General features: G+C 44.5%; 1 protein-coding gene across 6 annotated transcripts in view; it reads right to left on the reverse strand.

Moving 5' to 3' along the window:
- LOC147659193 (uncharacterized) overlaps positions 1 to 16,864 on the reverse strand; it is a 122,818-nt gene extending 105,954 nt beyond the window's left edge. For 2 of the 6 annotated variants that reach the window (XM_086951907.1, XM_086951904.1), the window contains exon 1: positions 16,513 to 16,864. Coding sequence is in view for 1 of the 6 variants with exons in the window: in XM_086951904.1 (XP_086808030.1) it covers positions 16,513 to 16,715 (203 nt within the window). In the remaining 5 variants the exon portion in view is untranslated. The remainder of the gene's footprint in view (positions 1 to 16,512) is intronic. The other 4 variants (XM_086951905.1, XM_086951906.1, XM_086951909.1 and 1 more) reach the window with 4 other exon arrangements.
- Positions 16,865 to 27,919: the final 11,055 nt, after the last annotated feature.

The raw sequence follows: 27,919 nt of genomic DNA on the forward strand, positions 1-27,919 counted from the left end.
CTCTTCCGTGGGAGGCGGGGTAGGCTCCCGCCCTCCTACTTCCGGTTGTCCCGCCCGGCCTGCCTGACTTCCTGTTCGCAGGCCGGCGCAAAACGAAAGCGGGAGTCCGCCGTAATTGCTTACCTTAGGGCATAGCTTTCCAAACTATGTGTCGCGACACGGTACTGTGTCGCCTGACATGTATGGGTGTGTCGCGCAACGGGGCTCTAATCAAGCATGTCCTTCTATCTGTCTGTCTGTTTAAAACTTAAGACTTAAAGATTTAAGACAGACATACTTTATCGTGCATCAGTGAGGCTGAGGCAGAAAAGGAGCGTGTGTGCGCGGCGGTTTCCTTTGCCGCGCGCGTTGATTGGTGAATGCGCAGTGAGTATTTTTTATAAAACTGTAAAATACTTGAATCAAATGCGCATCACGACGTCTGCGCATGTCCGTGACTTGGTATGATACAAGGAGGCAGGAGAGGAGAGTGTGCGAGCGGCCGGTTTCCTTTGCCGTGCATGTTGTTTTGCCAAGCGTGTTGTTCGTTGAGGGTGGAATGCGCAGTGAGTTTTTTATGAGAAAATTATTAGGTACAATTGCACGGACTTGATTCCTGGAGTACACCCTGTCCACGCACAGAGGACTCCTGAGCCGTGGATGGATCTGGTTTCCCAGGCGACCGATGGCCGGGTTGTGTGCCTGGCCCTCTCCATCAAGTCTTCGTCTGATCTGTTTTGATAAGGACGGGTCGGGTGGGTTCGTTGTTATGGGTGATTGATTTTTTTTTTGTAAGTACATTCCTCCAAGATACAGTGAAGCGTTTAGTACTTTGGTATTGCGGGTACATTTTGTCTCTTACCTCGTAGCTTCTAATCTACGGCCTTGTGCTGTTGCAGGAACATATCATTTTGCCATTTTGTTCAGACATTGACCAAGCTTAGCTCCTCTGACATAAACCAGTGCACGCAGAAGAGGTACCCGTTTTATGCCACAAAAGGAACAGTAATGATGAGTGCAGAGTGAGTGCAGAGTGACAGTGAGTGCAGAGTGCATGCAGTGAGTGCAGAGTGACAGTGAGTGCAGAGTGACAGTGAGTGCAGAGTGACAGTGAGTGCAGAGTGACAGTGAGTGCAGAGTGACAGTGAGTGCAGAGTGAGTGCAGAGTGACAGTGAGTGCAGAGTGCATGCAGTGAGTGCAGAGTGACAGTGAGTGCAGAGTGCATGCAGAGTGACAGTGAGTGCAGAGTGACAGTGAGTGCAGAGTGACAGTGAGTGCGGAGTGACAGTGAGTGCAGAGTGACAGTGAGTGCAGAGTGACAGTGAGTGCAGAGTGACAGTGAGTGCAGAGTGACAGTGAGTGCAGAGTGACAGTGAGTGCAGAGTGCGTGCAGAGTGACAGTGAGTGCAGAGTGACAGTGAGTGCGGAGTGACAGTGAGTGCAGAGTGACAGTGAGTGCAGAGTGCGTGCAGAGTGACAGTGAGTGCAGAGTGCGTGCAGAGTGACAGTGAGTGCAGAGTGAGTGCAGAGTGACAGTGAGTGCAGAGTGACAGTGAGTGCAGAGTGACAGTGAGTGCAGAGTGACAGTGAGTGCAGAGTGACAGTGAGTGCAGAGTGACAGTGAGTGCAGAGTGACAGTGAGTGCAGAGTGACAGTGAGTGCAGAGTGACAGTGAGTGCAGAGTGACAGTGAGTGCAGAGTGACAGTGAGTGCAGAGTGACAGTGAGTGCAGAGTGACAGTGAGTGCAGAGTGACAGTGAGTGCAGAGTGACAGTGAGTGCAGAGTGACAGTGAGTGCAGAGTGACAGTGAGTGCAGAGTGACAGTGAGTGCGAAGTGACAGTGAGTGCGAAGTGACAGTGAGTGCGAAGTGACAGTGAGTGCAGAGTGACAGTGAGTGCAGAGTGACAGTGAGTGCAGAGTGACAGTGAGTGCAGAGTGCGTGCAGAGTGACAGTGAGTGCAGAGTGACAGTGAGTGCAGAGTGACAGTGAGTGCAGAGTGACAGTGAGTGCAGAGTGAGTGCAGAGTGACAGTGAGTGCAGAGTGACAGTGAGTGCAGAGTGACAGTGAGTGCAGAGTGACAGTGAGTGCAGAGTGACAGTGAGTGCAGAGTGCGTGCAGAGTGACAGTGAGTGCAGAGTGACAGTGAGTGCAGAGTGACAGTGAGTGCAGAGTGCGTGCAGAGTGACAGTGCAGAGTGACAGTGAGTGCAGAGTGCGTGCAGAGTGACAGTGAGTGCAGAGTGACAGTGAGTGCAGAGTGACAGTGAGTGCAGAGTGACAGTGAGTGCAGAGTGAGTGCAGAGTGACAGTGAGTGCAGAGTGAGTGCAGAGTGACAGTGAGTGCAGAGTGACAGTGAGTGCAGAGTGACAGTGAGTGCAGAGTGACAGTGAGTGCAGAGTGACAGTGAGTGCAGAGTGACAGTGAGTGCAGAGTGACAGTGAGTGCAGAGTGACAGTGAGTGCAGAGTGAGTGCAGAGTGACAGTGAGTGCAGAGTGCATGCAGAGTGACAGTGAGTGCAGAGTGACAGTGAGTGCAGAGTGACAGTGAGTGCAGAGTGACAGTGAGTGCAGAGTGACAGTGAGTGCAGAGTGACAGTGAGTGCAGAGTGACAGTGAGTGCAGAGTGACAGTGAGTGCAGAGTGACAGTGAGTGCAGAGTGACAGTGAGTGCAGAGTGCGTGCAGAGTGACAGTGCGTGCAGAGTGACAGTGAGTGCAGAGTGACAGTGAGTACAGTCACTCAGCACCACCACATTATCAGTCAGAACCACCACAGCATCACTCAGAACCACCACAGCACCACTCAGCACCACCACAGCATCACTCAGCATCACTCAGCACCACCACAGCACCACCATAGCACCACTCAGCACCACCACTGCATCACTCAGCATCACCACAGCCCCATTCAGCACCACCACAGCATCACTCAGCACCACCACAGCACAAATATGTTCTCTCAATGTTTCAAGCTTTATTACAAATGTCACAAAAAGATGTTAATATTTCACTTCTGTTCTTGGATTTTGTTACAATAAAATACACTGAACATAATCTTCACAAAAGTTATTTACAAAAGTTTAAGCTATTGCCATTATAAATTACAATCACTTTTATTAAGTATTAAAAAAAATTAAAAGCCATTGTTATTTGTAATATCAATACATCTAAGTCACGTAAATACAAATGTTGCATTACAAATGCTATAGGTGTCACATTTGCGAAAGTTATAACTATTGGCATTGTAAATGACAAAGCTATTAATTTAGCTATTTTCAAAACCAACACATAAATGAACGTTTGGTGAATTTCCATTAAAATATTTGACTTTTTTACTAAGATATTATTATACTGTTTTATGCAAACAAAATTTAGATACTGCATAAATAACTTTAATAAAACATATTTTATATGAAGCTTTTTATGTAAAAAAAAAATATAGCATAAAGCAAAAAACAATTGCCATTTACAATGCTAATAGCTCAAACTTAAATAATGCGAGACCTATTGCATTGCAAATGCTTGTTTAATCTGCCCACCCCCAAACATCCGTGCAGAGGGTCCAACTCGCATGCTAAGTTTGCTCGATCGATGTGGTATTAACATTTTCCCAGGGTTGCTTTAGGGTGCCAATCCGCAGGGCCCTTCACTGCCGCCACGGCTCAGTAAATAAAGATGCTCACAAAGGAGACAGGCAGGAAAAGTGCACCGTTGGGCACAGGGGACGGGCAGTGTTTTGAAGACAGCAGGGCTGAGGCACTGGGTAATATTGCTATAAGGCTATTATCTGCCACCCCCTTGTGCACATATCTCAGGGCACTGCAGGGCCCCCGAGGGCTGTACCCAGCACCCCGTCCGCTAGCTCCCTCCACAAGTACCACGTCCATCTATCAATGCTTTTGCACAGCAGGCCATGTCTGGGACAACCCTGCTCGGTTGCCATGGCTGCAGTGTGCTGCCAGGGGGGTTGGAGAGCTCCTTGCTGCTAAGTTCGCTCCTTCCTCAGCATCTCAGATTCCAGGGCAGACCCCAAAGAGGTTAAACTGCAGCGTATGGATGGAAGGGTCCCCTATACGTCAGGTCCATTTCATAAGAGCTGATGGCCTGGTCCAACTCAAATTGGCTAGACTTTTTGTGTAATGCATGCGCACAGAGAAAATACAAAGAGACCAGCACACCTGCAGACACTGATTTTCACAAAATTCAACAAACCGATGCACAAAGACTAACTAAAATATAAGGGCATCAATGCCACCAATCAAGACCAGTCATGCATAACTTTATGCAGCAGGAGGCACAGCGTGGTGTGCCTCAGTGCAAAAATGAGTGACGTACTTCAGGTGAACCCTGGGTGGTGTTTCGCACAGGAGCACTACATTCTGTGCATTAGAGAAACGTGGGCCGCTGTGCGACAGGCAGGTACTACGTACAGTTCATGGGCACAGGTCTGTGTGCTTTATAGGGCCACAGGCAGGTTTGCAATAGGGGGTACTGGGGAGAGGGTGTGGCGTAACGGCCAGAGCTGCCGACTTTGGACCAGGATCGAGTCTCGGCGGCGGCTCAACATCCTTTGATTCTGGGCAAATCATGCCATGTCCCCACGCCTACTAAAAACTAGCATCAATCAGCCAACGTGCAAGGACCATTACGTTTGAATCCGTTACATGAAATAAATGCAAGGCCGGCATGTTTACCTTCTTATTCTGTAACTTTGTGCAGCAGACCGTTTGTAAAATAAACTCAGAATTAGCCCAGTCGCGCTTAGCTTTTAACTCTCTTTAATCAGCCCAACTCAATTGCTTTCTGACACTGCAAGTATTATACAAATCTGCTGTACACTCAATTAAAATTATGTATCGCATGCATTTTAGAAGGAAAAGGATGAGAGTTTATTCTTCGTTTTCATTTCAATGCGTTTAGTACATGGTGGACACAGGTTGCATCGCTGTATATGCATCAGGTAGTGGCGCGCTTCTCAAGATGACGACACTCGCTTTGCATAAGAGAAAGGTCCTGTGTGTCGCTCTGACAAAACAAGGAAATGAACGTATGAGCACTCCTGGCATGCAGCTGGGTGGAGAGCTGTGTGCCAGCATTTCCAAAGGCTGCTAAACCGCCGGATAACCTTGCACGCGAAGGGTAATGTTACGATGCACAGTGCAGTGATCCCTGATCTGTGGGAGGGTGGCAGACGGCTCCGGCCTGCTGGTCCGGTCCAACCCAGCATCCTCAGGAATTTCCATGGAAGAAGCGGGCCTGCTCTCACACCTCCCGCCTCTGTAACTACTGTGAGTTCTTTCCCACAATCAAAGCACCACGATCGCCCGCCTGCGAAGCCTGTACTGGAAGCTACCGATGCAGACCCAAGGGAGGACCTTGCACTGGGCTCGCATCGCACCGCACCAGTACATGTAATCGCCATATTGCAGCGACAGTCACTTTCCTGTTGATGCTCAGTTACCTTTTCAGCACTCAATAAACGATAACACTTGAAGCAAGATGTGCACATGAGGAAAACTGCCGTGGGGCGGGACTTCCGTTTCCTGCTGGAAGCCCATGGATTGGCTGGCTAGGAGAGGAGCAGTGGTGACGCGGGGCTCCCCTGCCAGAGGGAGAGCCCCGCGGTGGCGGCTGAACTCCGGAGTTGCGCCGATGCGGTAAGTGGGGTTGGCGGCAGGGGAGGGGTGTGTGTGCGCGCGTGTGTAGCTGTGCGTGTGTATGTATATGTGTGGCTGTGTGTCTGTTAGCTGTGCGTGTGTATATGTGTGTCTGTGTGCCCCGGTGCATTGTGCCTGCGTGGGTGTATGTGTGTGTGCGCATGCGTGAGTGTGGCTGTGTGTGATTGAGAGAGGCTGTGAATCCGAGGCAAGGGATGTGCACGGCGCCGTGCGCGCCCATGAGGAGAAATCGGCGCTCGTACCCATCTCCTGTCTCAGATTCCCAGGAAACTGAACACAATAGTTGTCGAGCTAGACCGCATGCTACGCATGCGCAACTATCTCGACCTAAAAAAGCATTTGCAATGCAATAGGTCTCGCATTTACATGAGTTTAAGCTATTGACATTGCAAATGACATTGCCTTTTATTTATGTTTTAAAAACAAAAACAGAAATAAAAGGCAGTGTTATTTGCAATATCAGTAGCTCAAATTCGCGTAAATGGGAGACCTATTGCAGTGCAAATGCTTGTTTTTTTAGCTCCAAAACACTAGAATCAGCTACCTTTGCTTCTTCGTTCTTGCTCAGGATTAATCTCCTTCAAGAAACTCCTGAAAATATGGTTGTTCAACCTTTAATCATCTTATTGATTATTGACCCGTATCTGACAGCTTCGGCGCTGAGAGATCCCCTCAGGGATGATTTGTGCACCTATAAAATCTAAATCTAATCTAGAAATGCTTACAAATGCATGCCTCTATATAGATCATGCTGAAAAGCGGCCCTAAACCAGAGACTGATCTGAAGCCTCTCCCCATTGTGACAAATGCAGAAAAAGACAAACATTTAAAAAGTATAATAATCACGTTTTTGCTACAGGTAGTCAATATTTATTCTCAAGACACCATTCTGTGAACTATAGAATTTTTCTGAGGGAGCACCTCATCCATTATATGTGTAAGATGCAAAATGTTAGGATTCCTCTACATTCAAAGATTGGATTCATCCTGATCTACAAATACATATTGAAACACCACTGTATTCCATTAAGCAATAAAGATAAAACCACTCTCTGTATCAAGGGCACTCATGTTCACTATTTGAAAGGCACTAGGTGTAACCATTCCATGGTAATCCATTTTGACCAATCAGTAGTCTCCAAGGAACTTCAAAAGATAAATCTACAAAAATGGGGCACAACTCACACCCTATCAAATCCAAGCACACAAGAATGAAAACACTCTCCTAATTACGCCCACTTACTTTAAGGCAAAGTAAAAAATTTGACTTTTTAACCTGGAACTACAACAGTCACAGCCAATCCAGCATATGGAGCTACCAATAAGTACATAGCACAGCTGCATCTCATGCCAAGTCATTTACAAGCACACGTCACCCTTATTTATGGAAGTATGTTTATGTTTTTTCTATATTGTGAACATGACCCAAAAGACAGCAGAGCGTAGTACACGGTCAAAGACAAGCATAAAGTTAACAATTGCTAGACAAGGTAGCAGAGTTTCTGAGATTAATGCATTGTGATACCACGAAATCTACAATGGGTGCATTGCCTGAATGTTAAGTGTGCCTTCAAACTTAACCACTCGTGATCTCAAGTATCAGTCACTCATCCTGCCAACCAAAAATCCTGAAGAAACCAATCCAAAGGTAGTACTAAAACAGCCAAACTCCATTTGTGCATAAGGTTGCCCCCCAGCCACAAACCTGACATGAAAAGTCTCCCATAATTCCATGAGGCAATGGAACACCAGAGTCTTAGCTCATATCTGCAATAAAATGCCACTGACAACAAACTGTTTGAATTCTGACTTTTGATTACATTTATACAGCAAAGTTATCCTCTTCTCTGTCCCGAATGCACAAGGAGCCAAGATTTGAGCCAATCAACCTCAGTATAAGACAGTGATGATGCAAACTTATACATTATGTAACCAAGATGAAGGTATGTAACATACTAAACATGCTTTTCTCACTCAGTTTGTCAGTGGGAAATAACTACAGGGGTGGTACATCTGAGCATGTTATAATACAAAAGGCTATTGTGGGGTGGAAGCAGAGGAATTAAAAACCAAAGCATCAACCCACTAAACAAGGAACCACGGGATTATGAAGTTTTATTTCTAAAATGAGACAGACATAAACCATACAATATAAAACAAAATATTTAAGGATTAAGCTGAAGGTTAAGCACGATTTCATAGAGAGGGGGCTGTGGTGCACATTCTGTACAGATTATGAAGCAGACTAATAACTATTCACTAACGGCTGCCCATACTTGGCTAATCCTGAAAAACAAAACGTTTCATCAGCTGCCCTGATAGTGACTTTAAATTCTGTAAAATAACCCAACAATGACAACGAAAAGAATACACGCAGTCAAAATGCTTTGAATTTAATACAGTCATTAATGATACACAGAAGAGTTTACCGGCCAGGGTCGTCATTTGCTATGAAAGCACTGTGCTAGTATTAACCATCACCCTTTTAATATATGCAAATACAGATTGAATAAAAATGCACTAAAGGAGAAAAATATTTGATATGAGACCCATCTATTCTATGAACAAGAGCCACTGAAACTTTCAAACAAACATCCTATGTATAGCCCAGTCCAAGAATCCTGCTAACAAGCATCGGCAAAGCCAAGAGGCCTAGCCTATGCGTCATCTATTGGCTTTGTCAATGTTTTTTTAAGCCAGGTTGCTCAGCAGCCCAGCCGCTGGGCAATATAGCTGAAAGTAAATCTCGAGATGAACAGAGGGCACTGCATTGTCCCATGTAATGTATTACTTGGTCCATCCCTGTAAATTCTGGAATAGACCCCGTTTGATTCAAGCAGCAGCAGGGGCTTATTAAGAAATCCTAAGTACTTGCACTATCTTCACAGCACTAAGAGGTCTAAGACGGAAACACTTGCCCACTATACGTAAAATCTTTATAAAAATGAATCAGATGAAACAAAAAGTTATCCCATTTAACAAAGAATATTTAAAACTCACAATGGTCCACAGCTATTTCAGTAATGTGAACAGAAAGCGATAACTTAAACCAAACGAAAAACCCACCATTAGCCCTAACAGAGTCAAAGGAAACTGCAGGAATGGAGTAACAGGTATAGCTGTCAAAATACAAATCAGTGGCCATTGTCTCTTGCAGTTGGACAATATCATACTGATTAATAAAGGATACCCAAATCATGCATGAGAATCGTCTATGCTTTGTGAGTACCTAAACTTGAGACGCTGTTGAGAATCAGAAATGTAGTACGAATCGGGAGGGAGGGTTTGGTCGGATGGTATGGCCTGGGTCTATAAGACTAGTCTTGTGAACAAGAATGCGACTCATGGGCTAAATTTAGTTAACATCACTTATTGGGAATCTATGCTGGAGAAGCAGATTCTAAAATATTGTGGAAACTAGCAGAACAGACGACAGGGCCACTGGGGTTTTCTCTGACAACACAAGAGGCGTGGATTGGCTAGTGGAACATAATACGGGTAAGTGCGAAGCCAGTGCAGTAGTCTGTTGCAAGACTATAGAAACTAATTGAAAAGTTAGTTGTGCTTTATAGCGCGAATGGGGCACAGGAAAGCCCACCACCTGTACAAAGCAGAGTCATGAGGCCCAAGAAACAACAGCAGTTACATTCAAAACACATTACATATTAATATTATTGTACGTATTATAATATTACGGTCGTTTCACATTTCGCTTCAGAAAATCTGTCAAGACATTTCCTACAGAAAACTACTGCTAAGGCACTTCAATTTGATATTTTTGGTCATCAGTCCACAGTTTTATAACAAATGTACTGCAACCCTAAATAATCAGTTTCTTCAGGTGAAACAGCCAGTATATTAGTTTTGGAAATGGTGAAAGGTGCCTAGTATGAATATGTGTGGGTACTGCACTCTATTTTCTCAATGATTATATGCTTGTTCGATAGGTGTGCTGTGCTAGATTAGTGCCTGCTTACTGTGGAAATCAAAATGTGTGGCCTGGTCCTACGGAGGCTCGCAGGATATTTTCTCTTGCGGACCAATATAATACTCGCAGATAATATACAACCAAAGTCCAGATTGACTATAACCAATGAAATAAACTTCTCAATACAAGATTTATCGAGTTACCCTGCGCCTGTGACCCCCGGCGAAGGGGCCTCAGCCCCGAAATGCATTGGGTTTTTTAACGCATTGTTTTGAATCTTGATTTGAATATGCATTGATGTGATGAAAATGCAACTATTTACTTTGGGAATAATGTTTAATGTACATGTTAGTAAAGTGAAACATTGATGAACTATTGATAAAATTGTGTTTGAAACATATAACGGAGAATTTGAATTTCCTGTAGTGCGCACTATAGTCCTGGTGACCTTTTAGGACCAGGCCACACATTTTGAAACGTGCCTAGTGGCATGAAGAATGTTGGAGCCTGGATAATGGACAACTGTCTCTAGCTTATCACTAACAAGACCGAAATTAGGATTTTAGGCAACCCGCCTCCCTCTGAAACCACACCTGGTGGCCACCAGACCTCGAACCCACAGTCACATCAAAAGACAAAACCTGCAACCTCAGCATCATCCTGGACAGCAAACTCACCATCAAACGACATATCAACAGAGTCGCCTCTGCCTGCTTTCACTCCCCACATGCTCTGAATAATCTTCAAATGGCTCCACATAAGCACGAGAAAAACAATCTTGCAAGCCTTAATCACCAGCCGGCTGGACTACGGCAATGCACTGTATGCAGGAACCACCACCTAACTCATGAAAAGACCCCAGATAATACAGAACTCAGCGGCCAGACTGATCCTCAGCCTACCTAAACTGACCCACATCACCCAACACCCGAGGAACCTCGTCTGGCTCAAAGTCCAGAAAACATGCCAATTCAAGTTACTGACACGCCTACAAAGCACTCCATGACCACGGACCGGCATACATGAACCACCGACTAAACTTCCACCAACCATCCAGAAAGCAGAGGCCGCTCTTTCTCCCACCTAGCCTCCACGCCCTGCAATGCCCTGCCCACCCTCTACACCTTGGAACATCATCCTCGCTGACAGACTTCAGGAAGAGACTCAAGACCTAGCTTTTCGACTAAGCTCAACAACCAGTGTTGCCAGATTGGACTATTTCCCACTCAAATGGGCAACATTTTTACCATTTTTGCAGGAAATAACTCTAGGCGGGGCAGAAACATGGGCTTTACTTTGCCCTGTGTGCGCAAAATCTCGAAGGGGGGCGGCGCAGCCAATCAAAATCCTGCAGAATTCCTGTATGCCGCAGAGCAGGGCTGTCAATCTTTCATAGCGCGAAAGTGCTACTTATGACGGGCCTGCTAAATGCTTCTGGCCTGCCCCCAGTGACTAGACCAATGCGGTCTGTAGGGGCAGGCCTTGTTTGTATGGATTTTCGAGTAGTCGGGCGGCAGGTCTTGACTGTCTCAGCGTGCTGCTGTGCTGAGAGCATGTGTGTGTCATCAACTTTAGAAAGGATTAAAGCCAGGAAGATAATGTGTGATTACATAAAATCAGGGCTTTAAGTGGTCCAGCAGTTTTAACCCCTTTCATGCTCATGACGGAACGGTTCCGTCATGAGCGTCGGTTGGCCTGTGCTTATGACGGAACCGTTGCGTCATGGTTCTATTGGTTCTTTAGAACCTTCAGCACCGCAGCAGAATTCGCGCAGCGCTGAAGGGGTTAATAGCAGGTGCAGAGACAGGTCGCTATCCGGCTCTCTGTTTTTGCCCTCACTCACAATATTAGAAAAAAGAAAACTGAAGCAGTAGCAACCTTCACTAGCCTTAGATGTAACTTCAAAGAGACTTGTTACAGTTCTTTCACACTCATCATTTCACACTGAAGTACGTTCAATATTATATAGTACGAAGCCCTGGTTGTTCCTTATTTAGCTTATGGAACTAACACCCATTGGCAAAGCCAATAGTCCTGGCTTGCTGTAGGTGTAATGTTACTTGTTGTAATATAAATGTGGATGCAATGGCAGAAGCAGCAAATTACCAGTCGGGCGGCACACACGCTAAGCACACATTTTTAGCTTAAGTATGATAAGTCATGCCCCAATTACATCAGCCATAACATTTTGAGAGACCCACCCAACCCCCCTCAGTTTTTTCATCCCACTTCAAGCCCTGCATAAAATCCAATGCATTCATTTTTGGCATGGGGAAAATTACTGCCCTTTGGCGATTTTGCTATTTTTCTACCAACGCGGACCATGGCTGCCTAGTTTTCCTCCTGCTTATGTGTGAAATTTACATGTTTGCAGAATATCTGTGTGTGTTTTGTTTGTCTTCTGTGTGACACCTAGAATGACACTTCACGAAGGTTTAATTATGAACTCGAACCATGTAAACTGCCAAAGCAGTGTAACATTTTGCCCTCCGCATTTAATTACTCTATGCAGTACCAGCAGCATGCCCATGAATAAATAACATGGAAATGGCTGATTGCTCCAAAGTTGTCCTTTACCGTTTCCATGTGTGAAAATCTCATCCAGGAAAGAACTTTCCTTTGCTCCCTTGTACCTTGAGTCTTGCATTTATCATAAAATAAAAAAATACTACTGCCAACAAAACTTGAAATTAAAAGCCTGACTGGTCCTAGTACTTACATGAAATCAGAACACTTCAGAACTCTGTCCCGTATTAAATGAGTACAATGTAGTCTGTCCCCGCACCAGAAATTTGGTGCCATCATGACTGACATGATGCCAACACTGCGTTTGAACAGCTGATGTAGTAGTCTCTCATCCATCCTCCAGATCCATGGAGCACCCAGTCTTACCAGGCACCCAATGTCCACTATTCCTCCAGACGACTACAGCGCTTACTGCTTGAATCCTGGTTCATGCAGTATTCACTCGTCGTCCTGCAGACCTACTTCCTTTTCGGCACCAGCAGAAGGACTCTCTCTAGTGACAATATGACCCTGCAGGGGTATCCCTATCAAAACGTGCCACTACAGGAGTTCTCTCCCCTTCCATGATCGTGTAGCAGTACCACCTTTCAAGCTCCTCTGTGCTTCTGCAGTACCCCCACTCTTATCAGTCTAGGCCACACTTCTTTTTTCTTAGAATACAGCAACACACCCAGCTGGCTTCCTCTAGTATTCCCTCCACAAGCAGTGGTACAGAATCCCCTCTATGGGTCTGCATTGCTCTTCATTATAGAAGTCAATCGACCCAATGTAATGGCGAATTTCACCCAGGGCTGTTTTAGTCCTGTGACTTATGTGGTGAAACTCCAAATCCCAGGATGCTTACTGTTATCAACTAAAACGGTCTTTGCTGAAAGTGTCCCTTCTTAGCCAGCTAACTGTTTGGGGAGCTCTTTGAACACACCCATCCTTCTGGCTCTCATGTGTCCTAAATGAGTGCACTTTTTCTCCTCCAGGCTATTGCTGAACTTCACTGCCACCACTGTAATGTGGTGTGTTGCCTTTGTAGCTCTTGCCGCTTCAGAAACACAGTAAATTAACCCCTTGTGCGCGGCTAGAATTTCACTGTGGTGTGGCGAAATTCCACGCGTGCACAGATCGGACGGCTCCCGGCCGTCCAACGTAAACCCCGGCGTCGAACGGCCGTCCAACGCATGCAAGGGGTTAAACAACACTGTAGCTGAACATGATGATAGAATGAGCTTAAGTGGCACCTATTTCCCTTACTACCAAGCTTTTTCCTAGTCTCAGACATCCATTCTTTCCACACCCAGGCCTGTACTTTGTAGCATTACACATTTCTAAGTTGTTGTATCCAACTTATGATGGCCGCTTCGGTCCTCTTCTTCTACGTTCACTAGCTTGTGCCGTTTCTGAGAGCTTATCTAGCTGAAGGCAGAGATGAATCTGTGAGTCCAGGGCAGCCTGCCCAGACTCCCAAGAGGCAGTGCATCAGCCTGACACAATTAGGGTGAAGTGGGCACCCCGTAGCCCTGGTACCACCTGCACCTACAGCATCATTCATAGCTTTGGTCCTGGGCAGACCCCATGCTGTGACAAAGTTTGTTCACCTGTGCCTGGCCTGACTTAAACGTGTAATGCAGCAGCTTCCACTCGTCCTTGTAAAATAAGCTGCAAAGTGCAGTGTTATCTGTTTGACCGTAATTGGGACTGCAAATGACACGTGCTGTTAAAAACGTGTGCTTTCGTCCGTGTGGATGAGGCACTTCCAGTACTCGTTGCCGAGATAGAATCAAAACTGTGTTGTTCATACTACCATTTAACTAAATCAAACTGTGTCCTAAGACAGAACAAAGTCCTCTTTGCTCCAGAAGCAGGAAAGGCAGACTGTTAATGAATGCTCTATCATCTCAGATCTATTAAAAAATGTGACAAATTGGTGACCCTGTGGTAATACAGGGTGCACTATAATGAGTTTCATTAACCCATTGTGTGTGGCACTAGGCAGTACTGTGGGACCCAAAAACATTGGTCATGCCGGTACAAATTCGACCAGGCGACAACCTTACTTGCAACAAGCAGATTACGGATTTGTATTGTATTTAGAGCACCCAGTAGGCTCTTTTTCCCCCTCAAGCTTTCATTATTCCAAGGTTGCTAAAAAAGGGTTAATTTTGGTAATAATTAAGTCTTATCAGCATATGCAACCACTGCATTTTTAAAGCCAGGCTTTGATTTTCTCCTGACCACATACTCTTAACGTATAATGCCTAAACAGTATGGATGATATGTGACTCCTACACCTGGTAACAATGATTACTTTATGTAAAACCTCGTGTACATTGATGTACACACTTGTACAATTCATTGTCTATGTACAAAACGTCTGTCGTAAAGTTATTTGACACCCTACATTAGGATTAACAGCGCTATAAAGAATTCAAAACAAAAATTAATTAGTGAGTGGCATTTACATCATTGGTTTAATTACTCATGCAGACATACATTCGGCATTCTTACAGGGCCCCCCTCATGTAAAGTCCATTGTGGGTGATCGGTATAAAGTAGCTGTACAGGCTCATGAGATTGCCCAGGTCCGCAGTGGTATGACAGCAGGACAGCCCAAATGATGAAGTGGAATTGATGAGGGTGGAACGGGGGGGTGGTGGTGATGACAGTGTCAGAGTTGAGAGAGTGTTCAGATATTGAGGGGAAGATGTTGCCGAAACTTGTAGGAAATTGGGTCCTTTAGACCCCAAGCAAACACATCGGTTTCATAACAAGACTGGGAACCTTACTCTAGTCTTTGCTGCAGCACGAAGCCAACAACACTGGTACTGTATCACTTTCAGTGCCAGATTATGTGATTATGGTGAAGGACTCTGGAGTGAAGAGCAGAGAAGGGAATTGATCAGAGTAAGAGAAGGGAATTGATCAGAGTAAGAGAAGGGAAATGATCAGAGTAAGAGAAGGGAATTGGTCAGAGCAAGAGACTGTCTCTTTTCAGGCCTCTTCCTGACATTTTAACTGAAGGCTGTGAGCCCGTCATCTTACTGTAGAGACCCTTGCATCTGTCAAACAATACTTTTCTCCTTCTGGTCTTTAAATTTTTACCCCGTCACTTCATATTAAGCACAATAGTTAGTAGTCTGACACAATGTTTATTTTTGTTGGCCCATACCGATATGAATGCCTTCTAAAAAAAAGCTTTTTGTTCAAATATCTTCATGTAAATCGATATAATGGAAACCTTGCAAGACAAGTCCAACAGGAATTATACTAACACAAGGGTTGGGTCATAAAACATATCATCGTCATGAATGCCAACATTTTAAAAGAGTGAAGTGGAAGATTTTTTAAAAACGATTTGGAGGCAATTTCAGGCGGGAGACAGCAAAAATATACCAAGTTTTGACTTTAAAAAGTGGGAGTTTCCCGTCTGAATCAGGTCTATTGGCATTCATGCATTGTGTGGTGTTACTTCTGACAGATCTATCCTGTGTTATTTATTTGGAGCCACAAACCTGAAATAGCATTGATGTTCCAGTTCTCAGATTTAATTAAGACTGGTTATAATCTGCTCTTAGATGCATTAATGCCAGGCGGAGTGTGGATTTATGGTTACAGTAGTGCCAATTAAAAGTTGCCAGTGGGCATTGGTCTTCAAAATTAGTGTGTTAATAGAGTTTGTGCAAGATTGCCGACATTCATTGGAGTCTGTTGTATCTTCTCTAACTATGTATACTGAATATACTTTAGACATATCCTTAACCGCATCGCTGCGGCGGTTATTTTTCCGCTGTGCGGCTTTTTTCTAAAAGCCGCGTTAGATGACGAGCTCAGTTCGTCATCCGCACACGACCACCGTGGCATCAGCATCGAAGGGGTTAAAATGTTTTCTGAACGCTATTTGTGCATAACTTGAGAGTTGCAACTTTGGGCTGGTGTTTGGGCTCATTCTGCTCTGCGTTAGGCTGAATTTGGGCTTATACTTAGACAGGTTTGGGCTTCGGACGTGTCTCAAAATATGGCAACACTGTCAACAACCCGGCGCCAGGATAACCTCAAGGGTGATAAGCCATGCTCTACAAGAACTGATTGAGTGATAGCATATCCTCATATCTAGGGAACTAGTTCAAACTGTAATATCGCATGCGTCTGAACCTTCGTGCAAAATATGGCTTGCCCTGGTTTATCCCAGAGTACCTGAATTCCATAAATACGCTAACGTTTCAACATGTTACATAAACAGGATAAAATAGTAGAGATACGGAAATGGAATGTATAAGCCAAGCATCAGTCTCCTTTCTGCGTGTCGCGCGACCAAGACAGCCCTTACCGCGATCATAATTCGATCCTTGTTTTTCTTTAACCCTCTTTTGTATCTTTAACATACACAACTGGCCCTCTGTACTCACCGGCAGCCCATGAAGACGTGGTTGGCCCACACCATGGAGTAGGCCAACAGCCGGTCTCGGCAAGTACCAGCAAGTACGTGTCCACTCCCGTCGTTACGCAGCAGAAACTGCCGACGGTGCATCCACTGCTTGTCCGATTCACAATCCCCGCGAGCTGACTCTACCCAAGCGGCCTCTGCTTCCTCCTCCCCGGTGGCATTCATGTCCGGGGCTTGCCGTCTCACCCCGCCGGATGTGGGGCAGGCGACCGCTGCCTCTATGGAGCACAGATGGTACACGATTGACAGCCTGTTGCGACACAACAAACCCCAGCCGCGCACTTCCGGCGTCTCATTATGACGTCACCCTCTGTATTTTCTCATTCTGTTTAGCTAGAGTATTAGGACAATGTAGGAGGGGCAAGGGTGGGGGGGGGGATCATGATCTAGAGTGCTACCTTAAAATACACAATTTGGCAGGAGTGGGCGCCATAGTGTCGGTCGTAAAATTATGTTGTCATTTCAAATGGAAATATATGTTTCTTGTGCTTGGACTAGCTGTGAAAATAATAGTATTTAGCCACTCGTGCGCTTCTATTTTGCAGTTAAATATAAAGTGATCCCCGATTCGAAGGTACTGAAGCGCTTTACGCGAGCACCAGTTACATTACTAAGGTCACAGAATTTTTTTGGAGGGGGGGCGCAGGGAGTCTGGAGAGTAAGTGATTTTTTAATTTCAGAAAATTTCTATTGGTAGTTTCGGACATAAAAGAACTAAACAGCAAAAGAATCTGAAAGATGATAATCGAACAGATGTGGTACATACAGTCAATAGCAAATGAATCTGAGGCACACAGTTGAGAAGTACTGATTGGATAAGAGCTGAGATGGAAGATATTGAGTACCAGTAAACAAACTTACTTCAAAATAATACAACACAGAGTAAAGGAAACACAACATACATGAGTCAGCACAGATAGTAGCGGAGTCGGCCGCAGCAACACATGAATAGATCACAATTTGTTGACATGAGGGAAAGTAAGCGGCTTTGTGGGTTGTTAAGCCATGTTTTTTACCTTTGATACTTGCACAAGTGCCACTTTTGCCTACGTAATCGTTTGTTCTTGTGCCTGAGTGTGTAACATATATTGCAGTATTATACCACAAATTATACTCTATTTTCTCTTGTAGCCTGCACACTTGTCACTTTTTCCTCCTGTGCACTTTTTACTACCTCATGTATTTTTGGTAGCCCACATTTTTACTACCTCATGTATTTTGTTTGCTCACAAGTGTCACAATTACCTTGTCTACCTCATGTATTTTTGGTTTCTCACAATTTTTACTACCTCATGTATTCTTGGTTGCTCACAATTATCACTTTACCGTATGTAACGTAATGTATGCCTCTGCAATCTGTTGCTCGTGTAATGTTCTCAGTTTGTATCTTTTCTGTTCCTATTGTGAAGCGCTCTGACACCTTCGGGTAAAGTCCGCGCTATATAAAATTGCATAAATAAAATAAAATAAATAAATAAAAAGCAGAAAGGCAAATCCCGCCATGGAGGAGCTGTGGCATGTGAGGACAAGGTGGCATGGAGTTGGTAAAGGGAACAAGGGGTTGGTTCAGGGAGGCTTGTGGGCACTAAAGTAATTGTCAAGGGTAGCCCACAAGCGCCTATGTGGGGGGCGCCAAGGGGATTGCATAAGAGCCGTATTGTTGGTGCCACGGAGACTAAGTACCCAATTTAACCAGCAGGCATAATTAGCTTTCCGGGTATCCTTCCAATTGTTGAGGACCACCTTTACCGCAGCGGTGAGTAAAAGGTCAAGTAGTGCCCTATCATTGTGGTTGATGGACTTAGCTTTGAGAAACCCAAAGACTAGGTAGGGTAGCTCCCTGGGTGGAGAGAAAGAAAATACTTTATCAGTAAACTCAAAGACTTTATCCCAGAATGGGGCAACACAATCACATTGGAGAATTAGGTGGTCTAGTTCACTCTCTGCACAATTACAGTTCCAGCAGAAAGCGTCAGACCTAATGTTGTGGGCAAACAGACGCGCCGGCGTCCAAAAAGCTTTATGGAGAAGCCAGAATTTAGTTTGGGATAAAGTGGGGCTGATTTTGTGTCGCATGCAGGAGTCCCAGGTTTTGTCCCAATCCATGTCTGAGATGGAGAAGGAAGAGCAGGATGTCCAGAACTGTTTGATAGGAGCAGTGAGAGTGGAGTGCTGTGGTCTTAAGAGTTTATAAGTCCATCCATGACACCTGGTGACCCCGCCTGTTTAATCTGGCGAAGTAGGACGGGAGGGAGGGAGGGTTAGAAGATAGATTTGCTTTGGTGATTGCTGCTTCTATGTGCAGGAAGGAATAGAACTCAATTGCGCTAAGGTTATATTTGGTTTGAAGATCTTTGAACAAAAGGGGGTAAGCGCCTTCATGTAGTTGGTGTGGGGAAAAAAAATGCCTTTTTCTACCCAAAGGCGATTGTAAATTGGTTTGCCTTTGTAGGGCACCTTAGGGTTATGCCATATCGGTTCCTAACGTGAACGACGGATGGAGGCATCAAGTAGCGTATCCACTTTAAGAAAGGCTATTCTTGTATTTCTAAAAATGGGTCTCAAGCAGATGATTGAGTTTAGCTTAATGAACAGGGCAGTCGCCGGGGCAACATTCGCGAGGAGGGCCTTCTCTATCTCAAGCCACACGGGGGAGTAGCCCTCTGGAGGAGACAGCAGGTAGGAGCCCTGTTGGGCAAGAAACGCAGTTTGGAATCTTTTGAAGTCTGCCAGGATGACTCCTCCTGCAGATTTGTCGAGGCGAAGTTTCTTTAAGCTAATTCGTGATTGCTTCCCTCTCCAGAGAAAGTTTCTGAGAGTGGCGTCCAATTTGTGATGGAATTCCGGGGATAGCGCGAGGGGCAACATGGTAATTACATAATTGACTAGAGGGGAAATCATCATTTTGATGGTCTCAATTCTTCCCCACCAGGTAATGAAACGGAGGGACCACCCGTCTAATTGCTTTTTAATTTTAGCTAAGGTTAATTTTTCGTTACGTTGAAGGGTTTCAGCCAGTGTGCTCCCAAATTCAACTCCGAGGTATTTAATGCAACCTGGTTGCCAGAACAGGCCAGAGTTACCCAACACGTCTTTGGTAGCGAGTATGTTCAGCGCTTTAACCTCAGATTTATCCCAGTTTAGTTTATAGCCAGAATGTAGGAAATAGGTTTCTATATAGTTGACACGAGGCCCTCAATGGAGATGTCTGGCTGTTAGGTAATCACTAGGATGTCATCAGCGTATGCCGCCAATTTCACTCGTCTGTCTCCAAATACCACCCCTTTGATGTTCTCGTTACTTTTAATGGCAGCTAAGAGGGGTTCAAGGGCCAGGAGGAAAAGGGCAGGGGAGAGGGGGCAGCCCTGTCTGGGACCTTGTTCTAATCGAAAAGGAGCAGAAAGGGAGCCGTTTATGGCAATACGGGCTGACGGGGAAGAGTATAAAGCCATAACCATGTCAATGTAGGGCTTGTAAGTGATTTTGCCTAGAATCACATGATGCTGAGGACGCTGACACTCGAACCTGAATCCTCGTTCCAATGTTGGCCGCTTTGGACATAAGGCGCCACATCCTCCTTCTTGTTATCTTATTTTCATAATATAGTCAAGAACAGTGTCAGTGACTGTAGGAAAATAAAGATGAACCCACAGGAACGTAGTTTTAAAGCTGAAAGCTTTATTTCCATACAAGAGACCCACGACAGGTCCAGTTAAGGAGAAGGTACAAAATGAATCATTCCTTATTAACATTCTAGATTTAGGAATACAGAAACCATTAGATTCTTTTAAAGGTGTATGCCAAAATAACAAACCTGAATCCACTCTCTACACACCCCCTTCCTATAAAACAAAAATATAAAAACAAAATTAACAGCATTAATAATAAACAAAATCATCCGAATGAAAAGGAGAAGTTCTAATACGAGAACTGCACCTGATTTGAATATTATCCCAGTGTGTTGTGTTTTAACCTTTGTTGTATTTATTCACCAGTCCTTGTTTAATTGGATGTCTTGCCCTCACGCTGCTGACACCGCCGTGAGCCCATGCACAAGGGTTCTATGACGTCTCTTAATTCCAGGATAGAACCTTGGGCATGGGTGACGGTTGGTTGGGCGGGCAGATGTGGTGAGGAGCGACCAAGTACAAAGACGTACCTTTGGTGTCTGTGACTGTAATTAATAAACTTCTGACTTACCTTCAGTCTCCGGATCCTTCTTTACAATTTTGGCGAAGTAGGAGTCCTGACACCACTGCGAACCCTAATGGCGTGTTTCTGAGCCTTCTGCCTCGCTATTCATCCTGCTGAGGGTCGTCTTCATTGACCTGCTTTGGAGGTTTACTTGCCATCCTGCTGGTCCTGTCCGGTTTTGACGCTGTGGAGAGCTGTTCCATTGACCTGCCTTGGAGGTTTCCTGGCCATCCTGTGGTTCCTGTCTTGCTTTGAAGCTGTGTCAGTCAGGTTTGGGCGGGATGCTGTCTTTCCATCGTGGTCAAGATTCCCTGCTGAAGTGACAGAGTTCTCCACTGCCGGTGTGATCGTTTCGTTTTGGTTGCCCTGCCCTGACTTTTCGCTCACGATCTTTTCATAGGATTGGGTAGCAAAATTTTCCTCAGAGTATTGCTTCTGCGCAATTCCCGCTTTCCTTGGTGTAGCGTTCCTCCTCAGTGCTTTCCCTCAGTGGGATTATATCACTGGAACGCAAACGTCAGAGGACGTTGGGCGGCCATTGTAAGAGGTGATCAGCGGATTCTATGCCTGTCAAGCCTACCGGTGACACGCACACCTAATAAATTCCTATTGCGGACTGCAGTCATTTTATCTTTGCGAACAGCAGATTCCACATGTGTGACCCTACCGGTGACACGCACACCTAAGTATTTATTCTATTTGCTGTTTGCAGTCATTTTAATATTGGGAGCAGCAGATTCTACATTCCTATTTCTTTGATTTCATTATTGGGAACAGCAGATTCTACGCGTGTTCAGCCGGTGACACGGACACCTGATCCATTTCAAGTTGCTGATTATACGTGTGTCTTTCTATACTGTAACATACATACCTGTTTTGGAACCTGTTATATACTTACCGTTCTTAACTCCTTGAAGTATTCTATTTTATCTACCATCGGTTCACTTTCCTAGTGGTGATACACACACCTTCATCTTGCTTAATTTGTGTGTGTTCTGCCATAAAAAAAAAATTACCCTGCCACACATTTAATGTTTTAACGTGAGGTTCCACTTTTGGGTACACTCCTTTGGTCACATTAGGTGCTAAAGCAACGAAAATCTACAATTGTATCAACAAAAAACCCAGAGGAGGGGATGTATACACAATTGCGTTAGAAGATTTATCTATGTACTTTAAACCTACAATTTCAATTTCTGTTAACAGATACAAATTCTTCCAACGTAAACAAGCTCCTGAAGAATCAGTGGAAGACTTTGTTGCTGCGTTAAAGAATTTAGCACTAATTTGCAGGTTTGGCACATTGCATGACGAATTTATTCGTGACCAAATTGTCATGCGATCTTCCAATAAAAACATTCAAGAGAAACTGTGGGCGAAGGGAGAATTGCCACTTGAGGAAGTCATTGAGATTGTCAAATGTACTGAATTAACTGGTAGATGCGCAAAAGCAGTTTTGCAAGATGCGAAATCAACCACGGAGGATAAGTCTACCATTGCCAAAATCATTCCTTTTAAAAATCCTTATAATAAACCACGTTCAAACTCCCTACAAAAGAAAGATATGGGCACTAAGACTAAACTATCTGATGATAGGAAATGTTTTAGATGTGGTAGTAGGTACCATCTAGCAAATGATAAAATGTGTCCTGCATTAAAGCAGAAATGTACTAGATGTGGGTTAATTGGGCATTTTCTGGCAATGTGTCAAAGGAAACAGAGAGGAGGTAGAAATGTAAAAGTGGTGGTACTTGAGGAACATGATGAAGCATTTTCTTCTGATGATGATATGAATTTATTTGGGTTAAATATTGACGATAATATGTTAAGCAAAAGAAAAAAAACAATGTGTCATTTAAATATTGGAGGTGTGGATATTTCGATTGTTGCTGATTCGGGATCTCCTTATACTATTGTAAATGAGAATGTGTGGTTGGAAACATTTGTTCCTGTCATTGGCAGACAATTGCTGTATCCTGATATTTTCCCTAAAACATTCACAGGGGAACCTATTGAAATGCTGAGTTTCAGGGAGTTGCAGTTTCAATTTAAGACACGTCAAATGCCGGGGAAACTATACGTTTCTAAGGTTGGTCCTTCTGTTTTAGGATAGATCGATCAAGGGGATTTAGGTATAATTTTGGACCCTAACAGCCCTGATCCTGTGCTAGTATTGCAAACTGAAGTGGATTACAAGAACTTTATAGTCAAAAGGTATCCTGATGTATTTTCTGCATACATAGGAAAACTTAAAGGATTTGTTCATGAGATTAAGCTTAAAGGTAACGCAGTTCTTTGCATACACAAATCGAGAAAATCCCTTTTTCCATCATCGGAGAAGCAGAAAAAGAACTTATGAGGTTAAAAAAGGCAGGCATTATCGAGCCGGTAGAGTTAGCCGAGTGGGTTTCGCCTTTGGTAATCGCAAAGAAATCCAATGGTAAACTCTACCTATGTGTTGATCTACCCAACCTAAATAAAAACATTTTGGTCGACCAATTTCCTTTGCCAAAAATTAGTGAGATGCTGTCCTACACTAATGGTGCTAAGTGGTTCTCCACAATTGATCTGAGCTCTCCCTACCACCAGGTGGCGTTACATCCCAAATGTAGCAGTCTCACCACCTTTGTAACACCCTTGGGATGTTTTAGATTTAAGAGAGTACCATTCCGACTGGCCTCGACTGCGGCCATGTTCCAGAGATTGATGCGCACACTTTTTAAAGAGGTAAATAATCTCCTCATTTTTCAGGATGATATTATGGTAACGGGCACCAGCAGGAGGGAATATGACGAGAAATTAAACAGAGTTTTGGGCATTCTTGACTGTCATGGTCTTACTGCTGATGTTCGCAAATGTAAATTTGCCACCAATGCGGTCACATACTTGGGGCATGAGATTAATGGGAGTAGCATAAAACCAAAAAAAAAAGAGCTACTATCTGCTATTAGAGAAGCCACTTCACCTAAAAACAAGGAGGAAGTTAGGGCCTTCCTAGGTCTTTTGGAATTTTATGCGAAATTTGTACAAAACTTCTCTTTGAAAACTTCTCCTTTGAGGGAACTTATTAAACAAAACAACACATTTGAGTAAAGTTCTACGTGTGAGGAGGCTTTCAAAAGGATTAAAAATGACATTTGCAAGGCCCCACCTCTCCAAGGATTTAATCCTTCACTCCACAGTATTGTTAACTCTGATGCCAGTGGAACTGGTTTAGGAGCTCTGCTTAACCAAATTACTGAAGAGGGCAAGGAAGTGACTGTGGCTTTTGCCTCACGCTCGATCACACCTACGTTATGTTATGTTATGTTAAATTAAATTTATTAACACCTTAGCTGCGTGTAAACATCCCTCTCCAGTGCTGCGCTGTCCATTGGAACCAGTGCTGAATGGACGTCCAATGGTCGTGCGCAGCACTGGGGAGGTAGCGCTGCTGACGACCGTTGGCCGTCAGCAGCACTTAAGGGGTTAAGCGCACGTACGCCCGTAGGCTTCATGGCGCTGTGGAAGACTGGCAAAACATAACATGTGACAGAAAGAAAGAAAATTAGCTAAGGATAAGCTTGCTTAAAGAGCCAAGTTTTGAAAGCCTGTCTAAAGGTCAACAGATCTTCGTGGAGTCTTAGTGGCAGTGGCAAGGAGTTCCACAGGGAGGAAGCTAGGAAGTGGAAAGATCCTCCTCCCTGGCGTTGTTTCCTGATCCGGGGCACGACTAACAAATTCTTTTGGCCAGAACGGAGAGCACGGGAGGGAGTGTAACTGACCAGCAGGCTGCTAATGAATCCAGGGCCCTTACCTTGTAGAGCCCTGAAGATGATGCATCCCGCTTTAAATGCTGCTCTCTGCGCTACAGGCAGCCAGTGGAGACTGGCCAGTCCAGGTCTGATAGACTGCCACTTAGGAATTTTGCAGATCAACCTGGCCGCTTGGTTCTGAACCAGTTGGAGTCTCTTGAGCTGCCCCGCCGGTAGACCCAAATATAAACTATTGGAGTAATCCAGACGGGACAGCACAAGAGCAATGATGACCTGAATCAGAGCAGGGTGGGTTAAAAGGTGGGCAATCTTCTTAATCTTGCGAAGTTGGAAGAAACTTGCTACTACCTAGCCTACTACTTGCTAGAAACCTACTGAAGAAAGATACTCCGTGATCGAGCGTGAGGCTCTTGCATGTGCCTGGGGTTTAGAGCACTTTAGACAGTATATATGGGGGTATCAGGTTACCCTTAGAAGTGACCATAAACCTTTGATCAAAGTGCTCTCTTCCAAAGGCCTACAATGTGCCTCTCTCCGTCTTGCACGTATTTCCATGAGAATGTTGGATTTTAATTACAACATGGAGTGCCTTCCTGGTATAAAAAATTGGGTGGCAGACTGTTTAAGTCGGTTGCCTTAAGCTAACACTGATGATCAGACCTCAGATATTGAAACGTTTTGTATCGCCAACATCATCGAGGAGGTACCCTGCATATCACATCCTGAATGGTCAACAGCTATGGAGGGAGATGCCACTCTTCTTGAGGTAAAAAAATATATAAAAGATGGCTGGCCTGTAAAAAAAAAGTATTTCCAAACAGTTGCATACCTTTTGGGAACTCAGGGATGAATTATCCATTGAAGGAGATTTGATACTTAGGAACGGAAAAGTCATTTCTCCCACCAGTTTACGTGCTAGACTGCTAGACATTTGTCATGAAGGTCATCTTGGCATAGGGAAAACTAAAAGCAGAGTTAGGAACTCATATTGGTGGCCTGGTTTTGATTTCAAAATCGAAAGGACAGTCAGGAATTGCATAGCGTGTGAGAATTCTGACAAATCTCAACACACACTTAGACCACCCCTTCAGCCACTTTCCAGTCCCTCCATGCCATGGGTCAGGCTAGGTATTGATATTTGTGGTCCTATTCGGGAACATGGGGAGCATTTGTATCTCATTGTTTTAGTGGACCATTTTTCCAAATGGGATGAAGTGGAGGTTGTTCAGAATGCAGATGCAAAAACGATTGTCAGTTTCTTACGGAGGTTATTTCTTAGAGAAGGTCTCCCAAATTGTATTGTGTCAGACAATGGCCCACAATTTGTCTCTACCATGTTCAAAACATTCCTAAATGAGAATGGCATCTCTCATAAAACCACTTCTTTATACCATCATGCAGGGAATGGGGCTGTTGAGAGATTTAATCGTGTGATAAAGGGGGTAGTTCAACTAGCCAACCAAAATGACCTCTCATGGAGGAAACAACTTATCCACAATCTTTGGGCTTTCCGTGTGACTCCCTGTGAGTCTACAGGTACGAGTCCTTTTGTACTACTAAGAGGAAGAACCCCATGACTAAAGACAGTGTGGGTTGGGCCACCCCGAAAAGAATTTGTTGGTGTCCTGATAAAGTGAAAAAGAGTTTACTACATTCACAAATGAAAAACAAAAAATATTATGACTCTAAACATGCATGCAAAACAGTTTACATTCAAGTGGGAGACAGAGTCAGAGTAAGGAAATCTGATTTCGCAAAGAAAGGGCAAAGTCATTTCTTACAACCCATGGAGGTTAAGAAAGTTTTCTGTAACTCTGCCCTCTTAAGTGACGGCAAAACCTGCCATTTTTCTTCATTGTCTTTGTGTCGGGATGGTGCTATTGCCTCCTCCTCTCATTGCATTTCTGATAACCAAGGTCCTTCCTTTTCCCCAGACTATGATTGGATTCTGGATGGTGATGCTGGTAGGATTTCTTACCCACAGTGAACGAGTAATGCGTCTCCTGACGGTGAGAGTGCTCCTGGTGGCACACCCATTCGTGAGTACAGTTGTAGTAGTTCGAGTGGGGAATTAGCAGAAGTTAACAAAGCTAATCTTAGTGTAAACAGTACAAACCATGGAATGGATAGTTCAGATGTGGGTGATGTATCGTCCCCTAACAGCATTGTCAGGAATGAACCTATGGTGAGCAGATACGGGAGGGTTGTAAAGCCACCAGCTAAGTTACACAATTTTTAGTGTGATTAGTTTCCCCCCTTGGGCTGCCTCACCTAGGTCCCATTCCTATATCTTTCAATTTATTATTGAGAGAGAGATGTGTTGTGTTTTAACCTTTGTTGTATTTATTCACCAGTCATTGTTTCATTGGATGTCTTGCCCTCGCGCTGCTGACACCGCCGCGAGCCCATGCACTAGAGTTCTATGACGTCTCTTGATTCCAGGATAGAACCTTGGGCATCGGTGACGGTTGGTTGGGCAGTTGCGGTGAGGAGCATATACCTGGAACAACAGGAGAAGAAACACTATCAGCATCACCTTCCCCCTATTTTCTAAAGAATGAGAAGTATAAGTGGTGTCTCCCCAGTTCAGTATGGTTTTAGAAAAGGACTAGGAACCCAGGAGCAAAATATTAACCTAGAACTCCTGATAGGTAAATATACCCAGGCCAAAGAGGGCAGATTATATCTGTGCTTTGCAGATCTAAGCAGTGCGTTCGACCTTGTCGACCACTCTATCTTATGGCCAACCTTACTTAATCTAGGTGCCCCTGAAGAATTTTTTTTTCCTAGCCAGGTTGTATGAAAAACTCTCAAGTAAGGTGCGATATGGACAGTGGGGAGAATGTACACCATATTTTGAGGTCAAAAGAGGCATCCGCCAGGGCTGTGTGCTGGCACCGTTACTCTTTTCTATATTTATAAATGAAGTAGACATAGCCCTAAGGTCGATAAAGGCAGATGCACCACAAATACCTGGAAAACCCGTGCCTGTCTTACTCTACGCAGACGATGCAGTGTTGCTTTCCATAACCCCCCTTGGCCTTCATTGTCTAATGGATAGTTTTAGCCTCTTTATTAAGAACAGGAAACTGTTAATAAATAAGACCAAAACCTTTGTAATGTTTTGTGGCCAGAAACTGAAGAAAAGTAAATCCTTTTATATAGATAATTCTCCTGTTCGTACTTTGCCTGCTGCTGCTGTTCCAGTCCGTGTTTTCACACCACCCGCTCGTTCAACCGGAGTGCCGCGGGAAGGCAGAGAGACACACCATGGAAGGCCACCGACTGCAGCTCTTTCTCCTGGCTCTCCTGGCTCTCGTCCCTCGCTCTAGCCCCCAGTCTCTGCTCTGTTCCTCACAGCTGTGGGGTAAGCCTCGCACCAAAGAGAGAGCACGCGGCCTGGTGTGGCGGGGTGCAGAG

This window comes from Lissotriton vulgaris, unplaced genomic scaffold (genome assembly GCF_964263255.1).
Source record: "Lissotriton vulgaris unplaced genomic scaffold, aLisVul1.2 SCAFFOLD_2926, whole genome shotgun sequence".
NCBI classification, from domain to species: domain Eukaryota; kingdom Metazoa; phylum Chordata; class Amphibia; order Caudata; family Salamandridae; genus Lissotriton; species Lissotriton vulgaris.